Source organism: Protomyctophum bolini (genome assembly GCF_963924005.1).
Source record: "Protomyctophum bolini genome assembly, chromosome: 23".
Classification (NCBI taxonomy): domain Eukaryota; kingdom Metazoa; phylum Chordata; class Actinopteri; order Myctophiformes; family Myctophidae; genus Protomyctophum; species Protomyctophum bolini.
In genome coordinates this window covers 26,328,428-26,356,233 of record NC_137884.1, presented here as the reverse complement: position 1 = coordinate 26,356,233, position 27,806 = coordinate 26,328,428, and the positions used below count along the sequence as shown (strand labels likewise).

Below are 27,806 nucleotides of genomic sequence, written 5' to 3'. Positions count from 1 at the left end.
TCCGCGGCTGTGCGCTGAGGTGTAAGCTGCGCTGATTCAGTCACTCTCCACACTGATGAAGGCTGGATAGCCCAAACGTTTGTCCCTGTTCAAATATGCAATGAATATTTTGAACTGAAGTCTTGGTGTGTGCGACCCACTAACGTTATTTTTCATATGTTTTGAACGTGTAGCGCACCTATACAGTCAGAGCGCGGTGGTGGTCACATGAAGAACATTTTAAGTCCGAAACCGTTCCTTTGTTATTTAAAAAATAAAATAAAATAGTGAAAACTGAAAACAGATGATCTACAAGCTCACATGGGGGCTGTTGTGAGCTTGTAGATCTGCTATTTTCACTACTTTTGTTGTGACAAATTGTATGATTGCAACTGGTAGTGACCCTAATGTTAATCTGATCGTAGACCAGACACTAGGACACACCTACCCCCTGCTCTGTGTGCTAGGGTGGCATGGTTAATCTGATCCTAGACCAGACACTAGGACACACCTACCCCCTGCTCTGTATGCTAGGTTGGCATGGTTAATCTGATCCTAGACCAGACACTAGGACACACCTACCCCCTGCTCTGTATGCTAGGGTTGCATGGTTAATCTGATCCTAGACCAGACACTAGGACACACCTATCCCCTGCTCTGTATGCTAGGGTTGCATGGTTAATCTGATCCTAGACCAGACACTAGGACACACCTACCCCCTGCTCTGTATGCTAGGGTGGCATGGTTAATCTGATCCTAGACCAGACACTAGGACACACCTACCCCCTGCTCTGTATGCTAGGGTGGCATGGTTAATCTGATCCTAGACCAGACACTAGGACACACCTACCCCCTGCTCTGTATGCTAGGGTGGCATGGTTAATCTGATCCTAGACCAGACACTAGGACACACCTATCCCCTGCTCTGTATGCTAGGGTAGGGTGGCATGGCTCATGGTAGAAGACAGCAATTTGCAATGGGCCTGGTTTTCAAGATACTCAAGGGCCCTGAGGGATACTCAGGGGCCCTGAGGGATACTCAGGGCCCTGGGGGATACTCAGGGCCCTGAGGGATACTCAGGTCCCAGCATGTACCACTGTCAAACTACTTCAGAAGAGTAATAAACGCCCGAGGGAGCAACACTGACCCCCAGATTCGGCACAAGCATGGGGATGAATAAATTCTACTATTATGCCATTAAAAATGTGGAATGCCCTACCACCACCACCATCCATCAAAACGTGAGACTCCCAGTCCCTATATCCTCCTTTAACAATCCTGCCCAGCCCTCGTGAAGTCACAGTGCCAGAGAAATGTGCGAAATAAGCAAAGAAGAATTAAGGGCCACATGATCCGCCCCGACCCGGAAGTGATAGCCCACCATATCTGTACTCTACAGGGCCGGCCCTATTATTAAGCAATTTGGCGCCCTAGGCCGGGTTTTTCGCGAAAAAAATAAATAAAACTTCTACTTTGGGTTTTCTGGTTCAACAAGGTTCAAAGGGTCATATCCTTTTCAAATATTTTCGGATTACTGTTTTATTAGGCTCTAAACATGATGGTACTTTATCACAAAAACCACTAATAACCGCATGCTTTGGCACGTGCACCGACAATTTACAATTTACAATTTAGGCCTTTATCAGACGCTCTTAACACAGAGCGATTTACAATAAGCAAGAACAAAAAAGCATGACAATACATCACATTACATAAAAAGTAGTTATCATGAAACATGCATAAACTAAGAACGTAACAGTGGAATATCTATATAATGAAAAACTATATATACTGTACTATACTGTACTATGAAGTGCTATGACTACATAAAATGCTATTCTAGTGCCGTCTACGTAAGATGTTATAAGTCTGTATAAAATGCTATCAAAGTCTACATAAAGTTCTACATCTACCGACGACAGTAGGAAGTACAGTAGAACGTACAGTAGGCTGTGTTTCTACCCTGGGAGTGAGAAACGATGAGGTACGTTTTGCATAATCTTCTTCTCTGCTGCAAATATTAAGGGCAGAGAAAACCTCGACGACACATTATCTCATTGGACTAATTAGCATCCTTTAACCCATTCTGACCGGGAACCCGTTTTGGTGTTGGCATCATGTTATGCTTTAGCTATTGAAAAATAGCAGATCTACAAGCTCATAGCGCGCCACCGAGTGGCGCACTACGAGCTTGTAGGTCTGCTATTTTTGAAAAATCGAAGAACGACTGACATTTTTTTAATCTGATCTCAGGTCAGAATGGGTTGATCAGACCAGTGTGTGTCCAGTGGAAAACCTGGTATGAATCTGATCTCAGGTCAGAATGGGTTAAGTTCGTTCGGGGCACATTTCAGCACTATAGGCATTTCTAAAAGACTGAAGATCTCATTTGAATAATGGTGTGCGTGTGTGTGTGTGTGCGTGCGTGTGTGTGTGTGTGTGTGCGTGCGTGCGTGCGTGCGTGTGTGTGTGTGTGTGTGTGACTGTGCGTGCTGTCACTGTCAAGGTGTGAGGAAAGGGGGGGGGGGGGGTGAGAGGTATTGTTTCCATGGTAACTGAGATGTAAGGGAAAGGGCACAATGAGCCTGCGTGTCTTCCCAGGTGTGAGCGCACGCACACGCATGCACACACACACACCTTTATTTGCATTCACATTTTACAAGAAATCTCTTGAACAAAGACAATAGTGGATGCGCAAACTTGAAAGAAACTCTACAACAAGTGCTTCAGGATACACAGATCACGGGTACAGAAAGCATCGCCTTCTCCATATATGGCGACCATGCCAATTATTATTGCAGACACTGAACAGAATTGTGCCGGTGCCTGATCAGCTCTCGGCTTATTGGGCATGCCTGCAATCTGCAGGCCCCTCACCACTGATTTGTGGACATTACCGAGGCTTCCAAATATGAACACAAGTATAGTTTACATCTGTAGCCAAGCTGTATAATATAGCATCCTTAAGACCCTGGTACTTAATTAAGCACCTTGGTAAGGAATGCCTCTTCCAGAGGCAAATGTACGTGACGCACACGCGCGCGCACACACACACACACACACACACACACACACACACACACAATGCACAATGTAGTCAGTGGACGATAGATAGACGGCCACAGGCACACATTCTACTCATAGAGGCCTTTGCTATGTTTCACCAGTTTAAATTGAAACCCTCAGGGGGGCCTCCGAGCTACGACTGACAGCCAGACGTCATTCAACCCCCTCCACCACCCTTGGCCCTCTCTCTCTCTCTCACTCACTCGCTGCCTTGCTCTCTCTCTCACGATGTTAAAGTTACACCTATTTCCTATTAATAACCTGCTGGGTAACATAAGCAGCATTGGGGAGGTAAATGGGAGACACTTTATTGTGAAGGAACGACAGGATGAGGAGAGGTGTTGTTGTTGCTGCGTAATTGTCGAGAGTAATGGCTGTGAGCGATATTGAACAGTCAAAACTATGTCAATACGCCTGTATCAACAGAATAATTATGTTATTGGAATATATGGGGGCCTCATTTGGTCATGAAACAGGCCTCCAGATTCCTAAGGCCGTCCCTGATTCTACTCCATGTAGTCAGTGGTCGATAGACGGCCGGCCCACCACCCTGACCCGTTCTACTCCACCAGAACCACCCTGACCCGTTCTCTACTCCACCAGAACCACCCTGACCCGTTCTCTACTCCACCAGAACCACCCTGACCCGTTCTCTACTCCACCAGAACCACCCATGACCCGTTCTCTACTCCACCAGAACCACCCTGACCCGTTCTCTACTCCACCAGAACTACCACCCTGACCCGTTCTCTACTCCACCAGAACTACCACCCTGACCCGTTCTCTACTCCACCAGAACCACCCTGACCCGTTCTCTACTCCACCAGAACCACCCTGACCCCTTCTCTACTCCACCAGAACCACCCTGACCCGTTCTCTACTCCACCAGAACCACCCTGACCCGTTCTCTACTCCACCAGAACTACCACCCTGACCCGTTCTCTACTCCACCAGAACTACCACCCTGACCCGTTCTCTACTCCACCAGAACCACCCTGACCCGTTCTCTACTCCACCAGAACCACCCTGACCCGTTCTACTCCACCAGAACCACCCTGACCCGTTCTACTCCACCAGAACCACTCTGACCCGTTCTCTACTCCACCAGAACCACCCATGACCCGTTCTACTCCACCAGAACAGTCAGTGGTCGATAGAAGCTCACCACCACCCATGACCCGTTCTCTACTCCACCAGAACCACCCTGACCCGTTCTCTACTCCACCAGAACCACCCATGACCCGTTCTCTACTCCACCAGAACCACCCATGACCCGTTCTCTACTCCACCAGAACCACCCTGACCCGTTCTCTACTCCACCAGAACCACCCTGACCCGTTCTCTACTCCACCAGAACAGTCAGTGGTGGGTAGATAGACGACCACCTGACCACCCTGACCCGTTCTCTACTCCACCAGAACCACCCTGACCCGTTCTCTACTCCACCAGAACCACCCTGACCCGTTCTCTACTCCACCAGAACCACCCTGACCCGTTCTCTACTCCACCAGAACCACCCTGACCCGTTCTCTACTCCACCAGAACCACCCTGACCCGTCCTCTACTCCACCAGAACTCCTCCTCACCTCCGGCGCCGTCCTTCTCCTCCTCGTCGATGCCGCTCTTGATGCTGTCGAACTCCTCGTCGATGTTCTGGTTCCCTCGGATCTGGCTGAGGACCCGCCGGGCCCGCTGGGTCAGCCCGCGCTGGATGAGCCAGCGGGGGCTCTCCGGCAGGAAGAGGAAGCCCAGGAACTGGAGCACGGCCGGAACCACCGACAGACCCAGCATGTACCTGGAGAGACGGGGAGGGGGGGTTAGTATGTCTTTAACCCATTCTGACCTGAGATCAGGTTCTAAAAATGTCTTCTACATCCTGACAGTTTTCATTCTGACCTGAGATCAGATTGTAAAAATGTCTTCTACATCCTGACAGTTTTCTGAAAAATTCTAATGTCAGTCGTTCTTCGATTTAAAAAAAATAAACAGACCTACAAGCCCGTAGCACGGTGGCGCGCTATGAGCTTGTAGATCTGCTATTTTTCAATAACTAAAGCATAACATAATGCTAACACCAAAAGGGGTTCCCACCCCCAAAATGGCTTAGTTACCACAGCAGCCCCATTTTAGTTATTTTATTTCTCCTACAAGCTTGTAGATTATTTGTAGATCTGCTTTTTGTGCATTCCACAGCCTGGCTGGGCTGGCTGGGGGGTTGCTATGATAATCAATTTTTGCCATATTAGGGAGCGTATACTGTAGATCAGCTATTTGCACTATATTTTAAATAGGGTTTAAAGTGATTCATTCTTATGTATTTCTCTGCGTCTGGTGTTTACAAGGAGACGTCAAATTAATCTTTTGGGGTCTTGGAGCTGAAACGTCCTACGACCACCAACAGCGCCACCTCCAGGGCACCTTCGGTATGGCAGTGCTGCTCAACAGCACCACCTCCAGGGCACCTTCGGTATGGCAGTGCTGCTCAACAGCACCACCTCCAGGGCACCTTCGGTATGGCAGTGCTGCTCAACAGCACCACCTCCAGGGCACCTTCGGTATGGCAGTGCTGCTCAACAGCACCACCTCCAGGGCACCTTCGGTATGGCAGTGCTGCTCAACAGCACCACCTCCAGGGCACCTTCGGTATGGCAGTGCTGCTCAACAGCACCACCTCCAGGGCACCTTCGGTATGGCAGTGCTGCTCAACAGCACCACCTCCAGGGCACCTTCGGTATGGCAGTGCTGCTCAACAGCACCACCTCCAGGGCACCTTCGGTATGGCAGTGCTGCTCAACAGCACCACCTCCAGGGCACCTTCGGTATGGCAGTGCTGCTCAACAGCACCACCTCCAGGGCACCTTCGGTATGGCAGTGCTGCTCAACAGCACCACCTCCAGGGCACCTTCGGTATGGCAGTGCTGCTCAACAGCACCACCTCCAGGGCACCTTCGGTATGGCAGTGCTGCTCAACAGCACCACCTCCAGGGCACCTTCGGTATGGCAGTGCTGCTCAACAGCACCACCTCCAGGGCACCTTCGGTATGGCAGTGCTGCTCAACAGCACCACCTCCAGGGCACCTTCGGTATGGCAGTGCTGCTCAACAGCACCACCTCCAGGGCACCTTCGGTATGGCAGTGCTGCTCAACAGCACCACCTCCAGGGCACCTTCGGTATGGCAGTGCTGCTCAACAGCACCACCCCCAGGGCACCTACGGTATGGCAGTGCTGCTCAAACCGTTTCTTGCCGAGGACCAGTGTTGATTTCGTCGACTAAAACTAAGACGAAAAATGTTCGTCGACTACCTTTTTTTCACTGACGAAAACTAAATGGAAACTAAATGAAAACTAAGCCATGGTGACTAAAACTAAGACTAAATATATTGACAATTTCGTCAACAAATAAAAACTAGACTCAAATGTTAGGAAGGGACTAGTGGACAAGAGATCCAGTATAAGTCATTTTACACTTTGGTTGCATGCTGAAAATAGCAGATCTAAGAAAGAAAGAAAGAAAGAAAGAAAGAAAGGCCAAGAAAGAGGCTTATCTTTTAAACATACAATGTTCTCTCTCTCAGTAAATGCTAGGGGGCAGATTGTCACATATGGTGACATTTAGAATGATGGTCCCCGCCAGCCTTGATGTGTCTGACACTGACGTGATAGGAATCAGAGAGATGCCCAGGGAGGGACAGCCCACACATAACACAACATAACATAACACACACACACCAATGTGTCTGGAAGTTGAAGTTATACAGAACAAAACGTTTCTGTAGCTTTTGGGCTGCCAATTGGAACAGTGCTTAAAGGGACACTTCACCCTTTTTGCAAACAAATATATGTTAATGACATTTAGAAGCTTTGGAACACTTTCCTGGGGGGTCTTTATGTGTGTAATATGTGGTTTTAGATATTTTAGATTGTAGCAGTGAGCCCAGTGTCTCTGATGTCATCGACACTGGACTCACTTCATTCCTGGACTACAATTCCCAAAATACTTTGGTGCACTGCTCCTCCTTGTGGATAGGGGGGAGGGCTGTCTTACTGAGACAACATGTAGTCCTAGATGTAGTCCAGGAAGTAAGTGAGCCCAGTGTCCATGACATCAGAGACACTGGGCTCACTGCTACAATCTAAAATATCTAAAACCACATATTACACACATAAAGACCCCCAGGAAAGTGTTCCAAAGCTCCTAAACGTCATTAACATATATTTCTTTGCAAAAAGGGTGAAGTGTCCCTTTAAGTCTTAAAGGGACACTTCACCCTTTTTGCAAAGAAATATATGTTAAACAAATCATGACAAATGATCTTAAAGTTTAAGATCATTTGTCATGATTTGTTTGACTGTATGACTGAGTACTGACTGACTGACTGGCTGGCTGACTTACTGACTGACTGACAGACAGACTGGTTGATTGATTGATTGAACATTATGTCCTGACCTCCATCCATCTCGCTGCAGGTAGCTGAAGGCTCCGTCGATGAGGCTGGCGGTCAGCTGTCCTCCGGTGATGAACAGAGTGTTCACCGTCACCAGCTTCCCCCTCAGGTGTGGCGGAGACGCCTCCGCGATGTACACAGGAACGGTCATGGAGGCTATGCCTACACACAGGGAAGCAGAGAGAGATGTTATGGACACTATGCCTACACACAGGGGAGCAGAGAGAGATGTTATGGACACTATGCCTACACACAGGGGAGCAGAGAGAGAGATGTTATGGACACTATGCCTACACACAGGGGAGCAGAGAGATGTTATGGACACTATGCCTACACACAGGGGAGCAGAGAGATGTTATGGACACTATGCCTACACACAGGGGAGCAGAGAGAGATGTTATGGACACTATGCCTACACACAGGGGAGCAGAGAGAGATGTTATGGACACTATGCCTACACACAGGGGAGCAGAGAGAGATGTTATGGACACTATGCCTACACACAGGGGAGCAGAGAGAGATGTTATGGACACTATGCCTACACACAGGGGAGCAGAGAGATGTTATGGACACTATGCCTACACACAGGGGAGAGCAGAGAGAGAGATGTTATGGACACTATGCCTACACACAGGGTAGCAGAGAGAGAGATGTTATGGACACTATGCCTACACACAGGGGAGAGCAGAGAGAGATGTTATGGACACTATGCCTACACACAGGGTAGAGCAGAGAGATGTTATGGACACTATGCCTACACACAGGGGAGAGCAGAGAGAGATGTTATGGACACTATGCCTACACACAGAGGAGCAGAGAGAGATGTTATGGACACTATGCCTACACACAGGGGAGAGCAGAGAGATGTTATGGACACTATGCCTACACACAGGGGAGCAGAGAGATGTTATGGACACTATGCCTACACACAGGGGAGAGCAGAGAGATGTTATGGACACTATGCCTACACACAGGGGAGAGCAGAGAGAGATGTTATGGACACTATGCCTACACACAGGGGAGCAGAGAGATGTTATGGACACTATGCCTACACACAGGGTAGCAGAGAGATGTTATGGACACTATGCCTACACACAGGGGAGCAGAGAGAGAGATGTTATGGACAGTCACACTATGCCTACACACAGGGGAGCAGAGAGATGTTATGGACACTATGCCTACACACAGGGGAGCAGAGAGATGTTATGGACACTATGCCTACACACAGGGGAGCAGAGAGATGTTATGGACACTATGCCTACACACAGGGGAGCAGAGAGAGATGTTATGGACACTATGCCTACACACAGGGGAGCAGAGAGAGATGTTATGGACACTATGCCTACACACAGGGGAGCAGAGAGAGATGTTATGGACACTATGCCTACACACAGGGGAGCAGAGAGATGTTATGGACACTATGCCTACACACAGGGGAGCAGAGAGAGATGTTATGGACACTATGCCTACACACAGGGGAGCAGAGAGAGATGTTATGGACACTATGCCTACACACAGGGGAGCAGAGAGATGTTATGGACACTATGCCTACACACAGGGGAGCAGAGAGATGTTATGGACACTATGCCTACACACAGGGGAGCAGAGAGAGATGTTATGGACGCTATGCCTACACACAGGGGAGCAGAGAGAGATGTTATGGACACTATGCCTACACACAGGGGAGAGCAGAGAGATGTTATGGACGCTATGCCTACACACAGGGGAGCAGAGAGATGTTATGGACACTATGCCTACACACAGGGGAGCAGAGAGATGTTATGGACACTATGCCTACACACAGGGGAGCAGAGAGAGATGTTATGGACACTATGCCTACACACAGGGGAGCAGAGAGAGATGTTATGGACACTATGCCTACACACAGGGGAGCAGAGAGATGTTATGGACACTATGCCTACACAGGGGAGCAGAGAGAGATGTTATGGACACTATGCCTACACACAGGGTGGAGCAGAGAGATGTTATGGACACTATGCCTACACACAGGGTAGCAGAGAGATGTTATGGACACTATGCCTACACACAGGGTAGCAGAGAGATGTTATGGACGCTATGCCTACACACAGGGGAGCAGAGAGATGTTATGGACACCATGCCTACACACAGGGGAGCAGAGAGATGTTATGGACACTATGCCTACACACAGGGGAGCAGAGAGAGATGTTATGGACACTATGCCTACACACAGGGGAGAGCAGAGAGAGAGATGTTATGGACACTATGCCTACACACAGGGGAGCAGAGAGATGTTATGGACACTATGCCTACACACAGGGGAGAGCAGAGAGAGAGATGTTATGGACACTATGCCTACACACAGGGGAGCAGAGAGATGTTATGGACACTATGCCTACACACAGGGGAGCAGAGAGAGGTGTTATGTGGCACGGTGTGTATCATCAAAATGGAACCCAAGTGCAGGCAACACAGGCAGTGCAAGTTTAATACCGATCAAAACCAGGGGAAAAGGCTCACATCGAAGTACAGCAGGCAGAGGTTAAAACCATAAGAAAGCAGTCCTAAACAGGCAAACAAATCCAAGGGGGCAGGCAGAATATCAGAGTCTAGCCCCTCTCGGAACCCTCCGAAAGCTTTTATGAAATTTGGACTTAAAAATGTCAGAAACTTTACTACCATTGGGTTCTGCTTGTGGGGCTAATCAGAGTCCAAAAACAGGCAGGAGGTCAATATCCAAACTAGGAAATAATCTAGGAACACACTAGGAAAATACTGAGAACAGGAATACACACAGTATGTAACAATGGTTATCTTTTAGCAAGGCAGAATGAGTCCAGTTTTGTATGTGGTGTCCTTGATTGCGGAAGTAGGCACTGTTGTGTTCTTATATCCTTAACTGAATTGAATCATATACACAAGATTGTCTTTCTGGTTTCTTTATTGTCATGACCGCTCCGTTCGACTTGCCCGGTCTCAATCATAACATCCTGTTACATCACCCTTGGAGTCCCTATACATTTCTGTTACCTGTCGTTATACCTGCTTCCTGGTCATGTGACTTCAGTAACCAATACACAAAAGGCACAGGTGTGTAATGAGAAGGGAACTGTTGGGCTGATGAGGCAGTGGGACGAATCTGCCATTCATTTTTACCAAAGTATTTATATAAATTATTTCAAGCCTGCTGGAATCAATCCATGCAGGATCCTGGGCTGATAGTGAAAAAATAAAAAATAAGAAACGCTAAAACAAAGCATATTTTATATGTACCGGTAGTATATGATATAATTATTATTATTATTATCTTCACAGAATCAAAGGTTTTATGGTCATGATTCACCACCAGGATCCTGGATGGCTTGATTTTCTAGGCTTAAAATAAATAATTTATATAAATATTGATATTCTTATTTCCTATTATAACTGTGTGATTTTGTATGTCTATTCTGTAATGTCCACGCCCCCCACCATCTGGTGATGTCATCAATTAGTAATTAGCAATTCTCAGCACCTGAGCTGTATTGTTTTGGAGCTCTTTAACCCATTCTGACCTGAGGTCAGATTCTAAAAATGTCTTCCACATCCTGTCAGTTTTCTGAAAATGTTTTCATGTGTTTCTATGTTTCTATGTCAGTCGTTCTTCGATTTTTCAAAAATAGCAGACCTACAAGCTCGTAGATTGAGCTTGTAGATCTGCTATTTTTAAATAGCTAAAGCATAACGTAATGCTAACACCAAAAGGGGCGCCCGCCTAAAATGGGTTAAGAGCAAGTTCTTTGTCTGTGAAAATCCTATAGCACTGACGAAGGTCTTATAGGACCCAAACGTTCGCTTTTTAATTGCACTTTGAGCACAGAGCACTTTATTATGAGCATGATAAAATAAAGGAAAAAATATTTTCTCTAAGTCTCAAGTCTAAGGAGTTTTTATACTTCTAGTTTCTATACGGCGAGCGAGTCTTTTTCTGTCAAAGTTTCCCTTATAAATATTTTTGTAAATCTCTATGTGGAAAAAAAAATGAAAGGCAGACTTTTCAGTTGTGCCAGAAACCCCACGACGCCCACTCCCACTGCTATGCTCTCTTATTTATGATGTATTCTTACTGTACGCACATCAAGCAGCTAACATCGGGTCGTGTTCCTGACCTTCCTGTGTTTGAGGCTTCTCTGCTACAGGTCTGTACAGTACAGAGCCTCATTAGGGACTTTAAAGATGGTGTGGCACAATTCTTTTTCCAGTTTTTCATGTGTCTCTGAGGTGACAGTACTTCATTAGACACCCTGGAGTCGTTATGTGTGCAACGATGTATTCACTTTGTGTTTAGGGTTGAAGGCTGAAACCTTGACAGTCAAACGTGCCAATGAAAAAAAAACGTAATATAGTGAAAATCCCCACTATATGTGGGGATTTCCTAGATTTAAATGACTATGTAAAAATGGAGATATGTTTTGCCAAAAGGGACTTTCGTTGTAGCAGATTTTATCTGTCAAGCTTGGGAAAGAAGACAGAGTACCCTGGCCTGTATACATCTGAGGTGTAATATAATAAATTATGTAATGTACACAAGGTGTGCATGACACGAAAATAAACTATCTATCTATCTAGTGACATCAGACTATCAGCCCCTCCCCTCACCCCTCCCCCGTTATCATACAATAATTGGGGGCGTGCCCACATAAAAACGTCATTTTAACAAATACTGTACACTTAAAAAAAGAAAAACATCTTCCTCCTTACAGTACATAACAATAAGACCTGATGATCATGTTTTAGGGTGGAAAGCCGTCGGAGCGGAGCGGAGCCGTCCTGAAAACAGTCGTTGCTCAAAGTCCATAGACTCCATAATAATATATATTATATATATGTCTGGTTTCACAACCTCTCTGAGTGCAGCTGATGTATAAGTCTCAGATAACCCCCGACCCGCGGCAACACAGACAGTGATAGAGAAGCATGGACATCAATCAGTCCATCAGCCACACCTTCCCTTTCCTCGGGGCAATCTTTGAGCGATCATTAAGACAGGCCCAGATGATTGCTTCTGACCTCAACTGGACCTGTTGTTGTTCTCTAGAGACCTGCTCTCCCTCCAAAGCACTTCATAACCTCCATATTATCTCTCCCCACTCTCCCACCCCACATCTCTACAGTATACCTGGATAACGTTACAGTAGCTGTTAACAAACACACCCAGCACAGACAGATATACAAACCGTTTAAAAAAAAACAGCTGCATCTGATGATCCAAGGAATAGAGGGAAGAAAAGATTACGATTGTACAACGTACGGTTCAAGAGTTCAACAGAGGTCTGTTGCTACTGTGGGTTCCTCTGAGTCACATGGAAGGACAGACACTCTATTATTGGCTCCACACAGACAGTTAAACATAATCGATATATATACTCTTAAAAGTCTAAATAAAGTCAGCCCAGCCGTGCTGGGAACATTGCCTGCCACACTGATTTCAGTTCAGTCTCTTGTTAGTCCCGTTAGTCACAAACACCTGCCATTCACTATGAGCCACGCCTCCCATCTCCACCTACAGCAGAGCCCAAACCACACCCCACTACAACATAGGGCGATATGTGAGCTGGGTTGCGTAGCCCGACCAAGAGGCGATAAAACAAAAAGGATGGGGGTTCCTCTTTGGCCTATAGTGGGAATGTGCGTGCAACGTTTCATAGCATGTGTGGAAGATAACTCATTGTGGCATCATGTTTGTGCTAGGTGGCGTCTAGCTCTGGTGAAAATGCAGCTCAAAGTGCTTTACAGAGCAATGGAGAAAGAAAGAAAAGAAAAGCAAGGCATAAAACATTAAAAAATTGCAGTAATGCAATACAGTGAGGACATGAATAACAAAAGATTTAATAAAAGATCAATTAAAAGCAAGAGTGTAGAAGTGGGTCTTGAGCTGTGCTTTAAGAATGTCTACAGAGGCTGCCTGACGAAGGTACAGTGGGAGTTTATTAAACTACAGAGGCTGCCTGTCGAAGGTACAGTGGGAGTTTGTTCCACGCCGTCGGCCCCTAGAAGCAAAAAAGCTGCTTCACCGTATTTTTTAGTTGCCATTTTTTTAGGCACAGCGAGCAGGCCAGCAGTGGAAGACCTGAGGGGGCGGTTTGGGACATATTTAGGCAGTCAGTGAAAAAAAAGACTAGGGCTAGGATTAGGAATGTAGAGGTTAGGTTTAGGTATTAACCGTTTCCGTGCATAGGACGTGTACACGTCCTATAGCGCATCCTCAATGATACCAGGCGAGAGAAGAATATTCAGAATTTTGTCCTCATTTGCGTGCGTGCGTGCGAGTGTGCGTGCGTGCGTGTGCGTGCGTGTGTGTGTGTGTTGTCTCCAGCTGGCTCCTGATAAGCTCTATTAATAGACCTGCTGCCGCTTCCTTTGTCTCCTCCCCCTGTCCCCATCGCCATGACGGCCGCCACGACGACATCATGGCTATACCTGTTGCTATGGCTACGGTCTGCCCAGGAACCCAGCCGCGGTATACCGTCAGGGCCCTTGGAGACGGAGCCGTGATGTAGCGGCTCCGCGAAGACGCTCCAATGTTCATGGAGCAAACCAGCAGGCATTCCTCTGGGTGTGTGTGTGTGTGTGTGTGCGTGCGTGTGCGCGCGTGCGTGCGCGTGGGTGTGCGTGCGTGCGTGCGCTCACTCGCTCGCTTGCAAAACTTCCAAAAATGTCCATCAGACTGGTCAAATAAGATATTTAACTAAACATAAATGTAACGTGAAAATAACAAATCACACCCGTTTGAACTGAGTGGTGCAAATCCACCCCCCCCACACCCCTCTCTCTCTCTCTCTCTCATTAGCAGGCAACAGTGCAGCACTATCTCTGTCTCTGTTTCTGGCACAACAGCGCCCCCTACTGGTGGTGCTCATAGTCATATACTGGTGCTCATTAACGTCACATAGGTGGGTGAACAACACACGGACACGGACATTGCTGTTCCTTGGAGTGGTTGCACCACTCAAAAAAATATATAGAAAACTATAGTTACTGTGTATAAGGTTGATAGATTTGGTGCTATTGTAATTCACTGAGCAGTGAAGCATCAATGCTATAAACTAAGGACTACTTTGTATCTGTGAGTAACGATCGGTATAAATGCATACCTTTACAGAATACACACAAAGACACTGATAGGAAAGGAAAGGTACTATGTTTACCCAGGGTAACTGGACTAAGGAAAGGAAAGGTACCATGTTTACCCAGGGTAACTGGACTAAGGAAAGGAAAGGTACTATGTTTACCCAGGGTAACTGGACTAAGGAAAGGAAAGGTACTATGTTTACCCAGGGTAACTGGACTAAGGAAAGGAAAGGTACTATGTTTACCCAGGGTAACTGGACTAAGGAAAGGAAAGGTACTATGTTTACCCAGGGTAACTGGACTAAGGAAAGGAAAGGTACTATGTTTACCCATCAGGGTAACTGGACTAAGCTCAATAACTTGTTTACAGCCAGGCCCTGCTCATAGAACATTTCATGGTAGAGGTTCAATGCCTTGTCCAATAAGGGCACTTCAGCGGTGGTGATTTTAACGTGCCGGTCCGGGGATACGAACTAGCGACCTTCCGATATCAAGACCGCTCCGCAAACCGTTCGGCCACCGCTGCCCGCTTATCTAGATCTATTGCAATACAGTATTCCTCTATCTATAGTAATTGCTAATTACATGTAGGCCCTATATATAATTCATTATTCATTAGTTCATCCCTTTCAACTGATATTCCCACTTCATTCTCTCTTCACCTATAAGCCATCGCTGATTGCTGTCACCACCTTCACCTTCCGATCCAACACTGCATCGCACACTGACACACAACGTGCATATAGTATCAACCTACGATGTATACAGCTAATTGGCATTGCCGTGAGCGTGCCTTTTAACAATCAATAATTACAGTATAACAAACAGCCTTGTTGAAGGGCAGTAGAGTAAAAAAAAAAATAAGCAAAGAAAAGGGATGTTTATAATTGCAATGTATCGACTGCAAGAAGTGAAATAAACAACTTGTCTGGGGAGTCTATTATCTTGGTCAAAAGGTATACTCTTGGCTCTGGCAAACTCAGTCCCTCTGCGTCCGTCCCCCATCCATTCACTGTAACGACCTCTCGTTCCCTCTTTCAGCACCACCACGGACAGCTCCCTCCCTCCCTCCCCCACCGCGCACACACACACACACACGCACGCACGCACGCACGCACGCACGCACGCACGCACGCACGCACGCACGCACGCACGCACGCACGCACGCACGCACGCACGCACGCACGCACGCACGCACGCACGCACGCACACACACACAGTCAAAGGGAGTTGAGCTCCCTGGGTTTTGTCAAGCAAGCCTCTGACCAGTCCACAGTCTGAGTGTCTCTCTTTAACAGTTAGACCACACACACTTGGCATTACCGGATATGTCATTAGTATTACTGTGTGAGCCACTGCAAAGAGCTGGCACGCACACACACACACGCGCGCACATGCACACGTATAGGCCTACTCGAGCTTCGAGATATGGTACCTTCGATGCTTTTGTGCGATACAACAAAAACAACACAAGAGGTTTGAGCATAATTATGATAAGAGGACTTCTGCCCGGCAGCAATGAAATATTAGTATGATACGTGTGTGTGTGTGTGTCCCCTTTCCTGTCTGACTTCGCTATGTGATGGGAATTTTAGAATGCCAACTACAGTGCCAGATATATGCATTATTATTGTGTGTTTATCTTCCTTCCATTAACCCATTCTGACCGGGCACCCATTTTGGTGTTAGCATCATGTTATGCTTTAGCTATTGAAAAATAGCAGATCTACAAGCTCATAGCGCGCCACCGAGTGGCGCGCTATGAGCTTGTAGGTCTGCTATTTTTGAAAAATCGAAGAACGACTGACATTTTTAGAATCTGATCTCAGGTCAGAATGGGTTAATCAGACCAGTGTGTGTCCAGTGGAAACCTCGTTTGAATCTGATCTCAGGTCAGAATGGGTTAATCAGACCAGTGTGTTGTCCAGTGGAAACCTCGTTTGAATCTGATCTCAGGTCAGAATGGGTTAAGTCTCTTTGCTCACCATTATGTGCTCAGTCTAATTAATTCATGTCAATCTGACAGCTGACCCGACTCCTCCATGCTGTCAGCAAAGGTATACTTATTTGTGTGTCGCCCTTATCTTTAGAACAGATCCTTATACGACCAGTTAGTATAGCATCTCTGTTAGAACAAGACTATAAGAACTGTCTGAGGATGGGGTTGGGGAGGGCTTGCTGATGGAATAGGCAAGGAGGAGGCCTGTTCCTCACTCTCTGTGTGAATCCTGAAAAGACATACGAGGTTTTCCACGCGACAGAGACGTTATCCACTTAAACCCTCTAATCTCAGTGAAACATGACTAGTGTTACAACTAATACTTGCACCACGTTTTTATACACCAAATCTCTTCACCGAAAATAGCCGATATACAAATCTACGATGGTATATAGGCTTGCAGATTGGCTACTTTTGGATACCGTTCCCCTCAGAATAGGGATGCTGGGGTTCAGGTGGTTATCTTGATTATATTATGTAACTGCAATTAATTAATAGCAGATCTACAAGCTCGTAGCGCGCCACCGAGTGGCGCGCTACGAGCTTGTAGGTCTGCTATTTTAGAAAAATCGAAGAGCGACTGACATAGAAGACATTTTTATAATCTGATCTCAGGTCAGAATGAAAACTGTCAGGATGTAGAAGACATTTTTAGAATCTGATCTCAGGTCAGAATGGGTTAATCAGGCTACCAGGACTGCCTTCTTTCAACTGAGAAACATAGCACGGAATTCACCGTTTTGTCAAGTCCCGCCCCTGGTTCTGCCCCTCTTCGCACCCATTGGTTGCCGTGTCATGGTTGGACAAAAATCCTCTTTCTCCATCCAATAACATGTTTTTCAGTTGCTTCGTATTGATATTCAATTCTTATTTTAAACTTGGTGTCAGTAAAAAGGAACATCACAGGTGCAGCAGGGCATATCATGTTCGTTTTTTAGTTTTTTCCCCAAAAATAAGTTTTACCAAATTCAACATAAACTAGGGCGGAACCAGGGTGGGCGGGAGCAAGGCAGAAAGAGCCTGCTAGTTGGTCAGTCAGGGACCAATCAGAAGGCTGACAAAGAGTGAAGTCGGTTAGGTCGTTAGAGAAGATGCAAAAAACGTTGATCCATGCTTTTGTTTTTTCTCCAGACTCGATTACTCTCTGTCTGGCCTGCCAAAAAAACAAACAACGGACAGGCTACAACTTGTGCAAAACGCAGCAGCCAGCATTTGAACAAAAACCTAAGATGAGAGAGCATTATTATTATCATTTCTAGCCTCATTAGGGCCGATTCATACTCCTATTTTAGAGCCGAATAAAAGTCGGTTCTGCGCTGTAGAGCCTACAATTTGACGTCATTTGAGGTTCGGGGGGGCGGGTACCGTCCTAAAGTCGGCTCTTCGGTGCTACTGAAAGTTTCTGACGAGCCGAAAACATTTCGGCACTACAGCGCCGAAACAGAGATAAAATAGGAGTATGAATCGGCACTAACACTGGCTCCACTGGTTTTGAGGATTGATTTTAAAGTTATTTTACTTAAAAGTCTATTTACATCACTGTATGTATATTTTTTAAACTCTTTTATTGTTTGTTCTCTGCCTTGTAAAGCACTGAACATCAATTCAACCATTCGGCCTGCAGTGTGAATCGTCAGAGCCTCCTCAGAGGATCCTCAGAGCCTCAAATGCAGCATGGTAGGAAGTGACTCATGCATACAGTAACTGTGATGAATATATTTAAAGTCGGATCTAATATTAGAGAGCTGTCTGAAACCTCACGAATGCCACGAAGCCACAGTATTTATTCCACACAATTAGAACATTAAAACCAAACCAGAAGTTGAACCAGTGGTGCAGAAAGAGTATAGGCTATTATTCACATTTCTTACTTAAGAAAAATTATCAATACTCATTAGCTTGTGAGCTTGTAGATCTATTTTCAAATGGCCGAAATATGGTGAAGTGTAGTGGTTACTGTATAGGCCTAAATAATACAATTCTACAAAGTGATTAGTAACTCAAGTGTTCACATAATTGTATTAAAAGTACAATATTTGCCATTTTAGAAGTGGTGAAGTAAAAGTAGTAGCTACTGAAATGTATAATTACTCCAGTAACTTAACCCCAATCCAACCCTTGATGCTGAGTGCCAAGCAGGGAGGCACTGGGTCCCATTTTTAGAGTCTTTGGTATTTGACCCGGCCGGGGATCGAACCCGACCTCCCAGTCTCAGGGCGGACACTCTAACCACAAGGCCACTGAGCTGAGTGTACAGTAGGCTAGTAGCCTATACTCATAAACGAAGGCCTACTACTTCCACTGCAAGAAAGAAAATGGAAACTAACATCTTCTGATGCATGTGTGTGCGGAGAAACCACAAACAATGTACTGTCTGGAGATGACCGGGCCGAACCAAATGCTGCTGTACCATGGGTCTGGTCCACAAGATTCCATACAGCACCAAGACACCCATGTACCTGTCTAAATACTTCACCAAGATACCCATGTACCTGTCTAAATACTTCACCATGATACCCATGTACCTGTCTAAATACTTCACCAAGATACCCATGTACCTGTCTAAATACTTCACCAAGATACCCATGTACCTGTCTAAATACTTCACCAAGATACCCATGTAACTGTCTAAATACTTCACCAAGATACCCATGTACCTGTCTAAATACTTCCTTAATGTCAACAAAGTCCACACCCACAACACCAGAGGGAGAGCAACAAACCATGTGCAACCCAGATTCGGCACAAACAAGGGACTAAATTATTTTCGCTCCTATGCCACCAAAATGTGGAACGCCCTACCAACAGTCATTAAGACATGTGAATCCCTTGACTCCTAAAACCGCTCTCAAAGGGCACCTACAGACAGCTGCAATTCGAAACTGGCCCCCAAAAAACCTGAATCCCCCCCACCCTTTTCCCCCCTCACTGTATATATATGTTTGTTTCTTTACTTTCTGATGATTTTTTGTTTTGCTATAAGTAGGCTATATATATTTGTACGTCTAATTGTTATGATGAATTGAACATGGTGGGCCTTATTGTAAACAGGTGTAATGCTTTATGGTGTCGTCCACAGTTAACAGTTTTGTCTTGAGTTGTGCTTGAAATGCAGCCTACTGTAATTCTCCAATCTGTTAATATATTCATCAATCAATCAATGGCCAGACACGATCGAAGAAGAAGACTTCACTGAACAGTGAACCTGTTGTAAACAAGTGTAAGGCTTAATTGGGTCGTCCACTCACAGTTAACAGTCTTTGTATTGAGTTTGTGCTTGAAATGTACTGTAATTCTGCAAACTGTTAATAAAGATTTCAATCAATCAATCAATCAATCTGCATAAAACTTCTACTATCTGTCGATTGAAATGTATTATCTGTTGACTAAAACATGTTTCATCATAAAACGTTGTGTTCATCATGCTGCAATCAGTGCAATGCTATTCAAGAAGTTGCTCCAAAATGACGCACGTTACGCGCGGTGGATGTTTGGTGCTTTAGGGGGGCTCCAGTCAACACTTACCGAGACCCACTCCCACCACGACTCGTCCCACCAGCAGGACCTCTTTGCCGGGCGCGGCGCTCATCACGACCCCGCCGGCGGCGAAGGAGAAGCTTGCCAGCAGGATGCACGCCCTCCGGCCGAACAGCCCGTTGAGCACGCCGCCCAGCGGGGCGCAGAGCGCCGCGGAGGCCACCGTGCTGGAGACGAGCAGCTCCTGCCACAGCGCCGAGAGGTTCATCTCCCGGCGGAGGAGGAGCATGGCGCCGGAGATCACGCCGGTGTCGTAGCCGAACAGGAAGCCTCCCAGCGCGGAGAACGCGGCCAGGACGTACACGAACGCCGGCGTGTCGTCCCGCTGGAACTGCCGGCGGGCCGCTCGCTCCAGGTCCCCCGTGGTGGACGACGTGGTGGACGGGGACGGGGCGGACGCCGCCGCGGTGGAACAACCACCGGCGCTGCTGACCGCATCCGCCCGGCTGTTGATGCCGCTGGCTTCGGACGGAGCTCTGATGAGACCCCGCTGATCCCCTCCGTCGTTCACTTTCCTCCGGATCCGATCGCCCATCAGGTTGCTCAGACTACGCAGGTTATAGTCATGGTGCTCGCCCGACTGTCGTGACATTAGATGCCGGGCAAATAATGTCCACACTTGTATTTTGTTATAATAATAACGAGAATAAAACAATTGATGTGACTATGTTTGATGAAAAGAAAAAACTTCTATTTCCCCCGCCGCGGACTTGATAAGCTGCTATACCGTCACATAAGAGGCTTGATTGATGCTTTTAAATCCCGTTTCCTGGTCAGATGTTGTCCAGAACAGATCGGTGATAAAAGTTTGGTTCTATTCCATCAGAGGGTCAGAGTGGTACCAGGTGGAAGGCGCGATCACAATCACAAGTCACACAAGCCAGCTGGTTCTTCTGACGAGGGCAGTGGATTGACTCCTGACTGCATGCGCACCTGCGATATCCATGCGATGTAAAACAGCGCCACCTTTAGGCTGTATGCATTTGCAAAGTGCATGCAATGTAAACAGTGCCATCTGTAGGCTGTTTGATGAGCCTGTGGCGTATTTGTTTTGTTTTTTACATTTCTGCAATTGTTTCATCATGATTTGCCAAATCTGACTTCAACCCAGTACTTTACAGGTCCAGGTTTGTGTATTATTATAGATTAATTTACATGATCTCACCAATTCTATCAGTATTAGCCCACTGAGGAATCATTATATCCCTGTCCAGAATTATTAAACAGACTCCTATTTCCAATTATATATACAAACAAACAAACAGATCACACATGACAGTACATTGACAATAAAGAAAGAAACGATGCAAACAGAAGGCCACCAGTCATAGTTACAAGAGGCATCACATCACACTATGCACAGAACTGAGACGGGCCTGCTTGTTCAGAAGTCCTATTCTTATAGAACTGAGACAGGCCTGCTTGTTCAGAAGTGTATTGATTTGATACCTGCCAATACTTTTGTTTGTTGAAAGGTGCAGTTCAAACAATACATTATTATTCGGACAGCTTTTCACAGAGACGACAAAACAAACAGCCAACTTTTGTTTGTGAAATCGATGCTTTATCTGAGGGAAAACATTCAGTTACATTTCAGGAACATAATGGACTCCCAATATATCTCAACTTTCCGACACAATAAACATCACCGGAAAATTTGAAATGGAACCTTTCCTAGCATAGCCCTTTCGGAAATGTCAAAAATAATGTGGCGAAAATATCAAACAACTGGACTACAGTGTCATTCCAAAATCTAAAGGGAAAAAAAAAGAACATAATCTTAACGCCACTAGACTTCAGTGTTTTAAGCACCATTTTCCATTTATATAACTCCCACTACTGGAGTACATCTTTAAAGCTTTTAACATTACAGGAATAGGGAAAAGCTATTTGGAACAAAAATCTTTAGTGAAGACTAACATAAAGCAATGTTTAATTTTTTTTAATAAACTCAGGCCTAACGTGTTAACAAAACAATTTCGACACTTCACTCATAGATTGATACATAACTTACAAATAGAGCCAGACTGATATAACAAGCCATTAATTTGGCTTTTTTTTGTAATTGAACATCGGAATCTTGAATTACGTAAGCCGATTTTAACGTAGTGTCCGCAAGTTTTTTGGGGGTTCCTTGGCATGAAAATGTTTGAGAACGACATGAGGTTTTCCAAGAAAACCGTCAGGATTTAGAAGACATTCTGTAGAATCGTCCTCAGGTCTAAAATGAGTATTTTTTTTAATCGCCAGTCTGCCGTATATAGTTCAGAAAGGATTTGCTTCAGAAGACCTCGAGGTCCGTGGCGTTGTAGACGACCGGCGTCTCCTCGATGCCCACGGCGACCGGCTCCGCCTCCTCGCCATCGTCCTCCTCCTCCGCCACGTCCTCCAGGGACTCCAGCGCCTCGTTGGTGTCGCTGGCGAAGGTCTCGCGGGACCCGTCGTCATGGTCCTCCTTAAAGCATAATGACATTTACTCAAAAAGGGAGGATTCCATGCTGCTTTCTGCTGGTAGGAGGGCGGTTGACAGAAGGACACTACTGAGAAGACCTGACACAAATAGTTTCGTCTTCTCCGTTTCAGATAGCAAACTACTGTAGTCCCCGGTGTAAAAGCCAAGGGCATGCTTTGGATGCTTTGCACTCCTTCCCGTTTGCCGCTGTGCTTGTGTTTGTTTTCCGGGTGCTGGAGCAGCATGGTTGCTCGTCGTGTGCGATGCAGTCTCTCACAGCCTAGGCACCGGCCACCGACTTTTTACGGGTACTAAGGTTTTAGTTCCGACATAGTAGAGTGGGAAGAGTTTAAAGCATTGCGGACTGGCACTGCTGCTGCCCAACATGAACACCGTGTCTCGACATACTGTCCCTTATTATCGTAAAGTCGGGTTAGTGTACACTGTTTATTTTTGCACCGAGGAGCCATGTGTGTCTGACTGTCTGACTACGTACGTCGCCTCAGCTAAAAACAAAAGGGAACCCTATTGTATGCTTCGCCGTACGATGTGTCGCATGTTAAATAAATAGCTGATCTGCAAGCTCACAACGTGTCGCAACACGTTGTGAGCTAGTAGATCCGTTATTTCAATACAAAATAATAAAAAATCTAAATATTGCTTTGATGCTCATATTATCCTTAGGAAGTATTAAGTTGTTTTTATTAGAATTAGAGTCCTACTTTTTAGTAGCAAGGCAAAATACACAATATACACGATCTGAACCGACATAATAAATATATAGGCATGAACATAGGCTAGTACATATCCAAACATGAACATAGGCTAGTACATATCCAAACATGAACATAGGCTAGTACATATCCACACATGAACATAGGCTAGTACATATCCAAACATGAACATAGGCTAGTACATATCCAAACATGAACATAGGCTAGTACATATCCACACATGAACATAGGCTAGTACATATCCAAACATGAACATAGGCTAGTACATATCCACACATGAACATAGGCTAGTTACATATCCACACATGTGTTGGACTGTACATCTAAGATGATCCTTTTGAAATAAGGTTATCAATGGTGGCATCTTGGATTAAGGCACATTTAGGGTATTAGCAGATATTTCATCCTGGCTATATAGTAGACCAGAATCAGGTGAGAAACAAAATAATCCAATTTTGTCCAACCTGAGAGGAATGTTTTACAGTATTTACTGGATTACTTGACTGGATGCAAAAACGCTAATCCACGCCTTTGTTTTTTCTCGGCTTGAACTAACAACAACTGACAGATTACAACTTGTCCAAAATGCAGCAGTCAGAGTTTTAACTAGAACTAAGACGAGAGAACATATTACTCCAGTTTTGGCTTCACTGCACTGGCTTCCGGTTGTTTTTAGGATTGATATTACTGCTTGTTTTTTAATGTCGTTGCCTTGCTTTTCTTTTCTTTTTTCTCCATTGCTCTGTAAAGCACTTTGAGCTGCATTTCATGTCATTAAAGGTGCTATACAAATAAAGTTTTATTATATTTATTATTATTACAGTACCTGCAGGTTCAGCGTGTGGATGGCCTGCTTCATCTTCTTGGCCACCACGTGGCGCCGCCGTTTCTGTGCCGCCTTTTTGCTCTTGCCCTTCTCCGTGGTCTCCTCCTGGAACACCTTCCTGACCTGGGGGGCAAATTTAGATTGTAGTTTTTTTTAGTTGTAGTCTTCTTGATTTTTTCTTTTTCTTTTTTGTAGTCTTTTCTTTTTGTCACCTGGAATGAGGTGTGTTTAGTCTAGTCTTAGTCGACTAAATCTACAGTCGATTCAGTCGACTAAAATGTTATTTTGGGGGCGGGCCTTGATGCCGCCGTAATGGCTGATTTTACACTTGCTGAAAATAGCCGATCTACAAGCTCGCGACGCGTTGTGAGCTTGTAGATCGGCTATTTTCAGCATGCAACCAAGTGTAAAATGACTTATCTCTTGTCCACTAGTCCCTTCCTAGCATTTTAGTCTAGTTTTTATCTGTTGACGAATTTGTCAATACATTTAGTCTCAGTTTTAGTCATCATAGCTTTAGTTTATTTAGTTTCCATTTAGTTTTTGTCAGTGAAAAAATAAAAGAAGGTATAGTCGACAAAAACATTTTTCGTCTTAAGTTTCAGTCGACATAAACAACACTGCTTCCTGTACCTGCGTCAGCTCGCCTCACCAGGCTTCAAACAATCAAACGGAACTTCCTTTTCCCTCAAACAATAAAAGCTCTCGTAGCCTGTAGCTTTTATTGAGAAAGAAATCGGTTTGAGGGAAAAGGAAGTCCCGGAAGATTGGATGACTACAAAACAACACTACAACATGACGTATTAAACGATATCATCTGCTCCCGAGCGGTTCATGAACCCGAAATAGAACGGTGCTCAGTCTGTCAAATAGAGTGTTGTCTGATCCTTCACATATATTATCTTCAGAGTATGAGCCGTTGCCCTCTGGTAGACGCTACAGAGCGTGTCGTTGCAAGAGCAACCGCTTCAAACTTTCTTTTCGTCCCACTTCAATTGTTCTACTAAACAAAAGTTCATAGTTGGGAAGGGAGTTCTTGACCTTCATCAGTTATTTATTGCACTTTACTGTGATACTATAAACTGTGAATACTCTAGCACTTTTTTATATTATATACCTTCTCTTATTGCAATTTGCACTTCTCTTGTGATACTCTTGTGACTTGTACTTTGCTGCTACTGTGTATTGTCTTTTGTGTATTGTCTGTCTGTTTTAAAAAGCGTTGATGTACTAATGCACTTTTGCCCAAGACAAATTTCCCCTCGTGGGACAATAAAGTATATCTCATCTCATCTCATCATAGTACCTGTGCGCCCGTGATGCTGGGCGTGTTCTTCAGCAGGTTGAGGTAGACGCCGCCCGGCGTGCGCCGCCTGGAGCCGTCCATGGTGAACACGCCGCCGTTCTCCTCCAGCGTGGCCGTCTCTCCCAGCAGCTCGATGGCCTTCCTCTTCCCGATCACGCGCACCACGCGCTCGATCAGGTCCTTCTTGGGCTCCTGCAGGCGGTAGGCGATCTCGTCGACCACGCTGTGGTCCGCGTCGTCCTCGGTGATCTCGTAGCGGCCCTTGATGTCCATCTCGGCCCGCGGGCCCAGCCTCTGCTTCACCGGCGGCCGCTTCCTCTTGGAGTGGCCGCCGCCGCCAGAGCCCAGGTCTTCGTCCGTCGCCATCGTGCCCTTCATGTAGGCGTCCAGCTGGTCGTCCAGCATGGACACCTCCCCCTGGTTCATCTCCTTCTCCTGCTTCTCTCTCTCCTTCTCCTCCTCCTCCCTCTCCTTCTCCATCATCTTGCGCGCCAGGACGTAGTTGTAGGTCTCCACGTTCCTGCTGGCCATGCTGACTCCCCCCTCCATGCCGAAGATGCCCAGCTCCGCCGCCACGGACTCCTGGCACTGCTCCTGGACCACGGAGCCCCAGATGTTGTTGATCTTGCGGCCGCCCCCGGTCCCGCCACCGGCCGGTGCTGCAGAGAAGGCCGTGCGGCCGGAGGTTTGAGGAGGAGGAGGAGGGGCGTTGGAGACCTTCTGGCGCTTGTGCCTCCAGACGGCCGCTTCCTCGTCGTCGTCGTCCGAGTCGCTGTCGCTGGAGTCGACGGCCGTCTTGGCGCTGCCGCGGTAGCTGGTGGCGGAGAACTGGGGCGTCGTCACTGCCGCCACCGCTGTCGTCGTCGTCGTCTTTGTCGTCGAGGGCGCCCTGCTCTGGAAGGCCGGCCCGCTGAAACCACCCCCCACTGCCTCTGCACCGGGCCCCCCACCACCACCCTGGGGGGGCCTGGGGGTGGCCGCGTCCACGGCACCACTGGCCCCCATTTCGGAGTCGGAGTTGGAGGAGATCTCTCCGTCTTCCAGGTCGTCTTCCATTGCGTCTCTGACCCCGGCCGCGGCTTCCCTGCACGACAGAGCAGAAAAAAAGAGATTTCAACCTTTCCTACTACTTTGTACGAAAAAGAGATGAGATTGAGATTCAATTTATTGTCAATGTACAGTACAAGTACAGCACAGCGAAAAGTATTTTCGCATCTCACCAATGGTGCAAACATGTCAGCAAGGAGGATACATTATTTACAGTAGTACAGTAGCAGTAGTCATTTGAATAAATAATGATATGAGAGCAGAAGAAAAACATGATCTGTCAATGATCTAAAAAAGAGATTTTAACCTTCCTACTACTTTGTACTACTAGTACTTTGCAGAGGAAAATAGGTAAAAAAAAGAAAAAATAAGTTGTATGCACATTTATAATGATTACTAAAATAATAATAATAAATTAATAATTTACATTATTTACAATAATATGAAGATGTGTGGTGTGTTTGATTGATTGATTGATTGAAATATGTATTATAACAGTTTGTAGAATTACAGTACATTTAAAGCACAAACTCAATACAAAGACTGTTAACTGTGAGTGGACGAACCAATTAAAGCATTACACTTGTTTACAAGAGGGTCCACCATGTTCAATTCATCAAAACATTTAGAGACGTACAAACAGACACTTCTATATAGTCAAAGTAACAGAACAGGATTTCATCATAAAAGGAGGTAAAAAGGGAAAATAAACTTATACAGTGAGGGGAAATAGGGGGGGGGGGTGTGCACTGTGCAGCAACGCACCAACGTTAGGTAGGCTATTACTATTAGGCTTAAAATACAGTTAAAATACTGCAATGAGCAACAATTCATAAACGAACAGGCCTAATAATAATAGACATGTTGTAGCCTATTGGAACTAGTCAACTGTAGCCTCAAGAAGCATATAGCATACATTTGCACTTATAATAAGTGCATGATTTAGCCTTTTGTTTGCTAACTTACCCTTTACCACTGAACTGGCTCGTTGTTGTGTTGAGTTTGACGCTTCAGAGGATGGAGATCCGCCGTTAAAACGCAACGTTCAGTTGTTAATGTTCATTGTGTTTCTTTACTCGCCTCAGAGGGAGAATAATGCGCGCTTGGCTCGTTATAGCAACTTCCTTCACACTTCCTTGTTGGAATTTTTCACAATAAAGCAAAGTAACATGGATTTAATCAATACAAATGTTAAATTGGGGGGTAATGTGTTCATGACAATGACACGAGATTTTATTTTACAAAATACAATGTGTAAGTATTTTTTTTGACGACAAAAAATAATTAAAATAAATGAATTTCGATCCAATATTGAAATGTTTGT

General features: G+C 45.8%; 2 protein-coding genes across 2 annotated transcripts in view; both read right to left on the bottom strand.

Annotated features, from left to right (window-relative positions):
* The window catches only part of LOC308310880 (proton myo-inositol cotransporter-like), a gene marked incomplete at both ends in the record, with an annotated part of 68,687 nt that extends 47,978 nt beyond the window's left edge, over window positions 1-20,709 (bottom strand). Inside the window, 3 exons of the mRNA XM_080757337.1 lie at window positions 4,633-4,841; window positions 7,495-7,654; window positions 20,106-20,709. Coding sequence (XP_080613463.1) covers window positions 4,633-4,841; window positions 7,495-7,654; window positions 20,106-20,709 — 973 coding nt within the window. The remainder of the gene's footprint in view (window positions 1-4,632; window positions 4,842-7,494; window positions 7,655-20,105) is intronic.
* A 950-nt stretch (window positions 20,710-21,659) lies between these two features.
* Window positions 21,660-27,604, bottom strand: phax (phosphorylated adaptor for RNA export). Its single transcript, XM_080757342.1, has 4 exons — window positions 27,449-27,604; window positions 25,436-26,519; window positions 24,130-24,252; window positions 21,660-22,572 (listed from the first exon to the last, which is right to left on the bottom strand). Exons 2-4 carry the CDS (start codon window positions 26,489-26,491, stop codon window positions 22,399-22,401), a joined length of 1,353 nt encoding a protein of 450 aa, XP_080613468.1. The 5' UTR covers window positions 26,492-26,519; window positions 27,449-27,604; the 3' UTR covers window positions 21,660-22,398.
* Window positions 27,605-27,806: the final 202 nt, after the last annotated feature.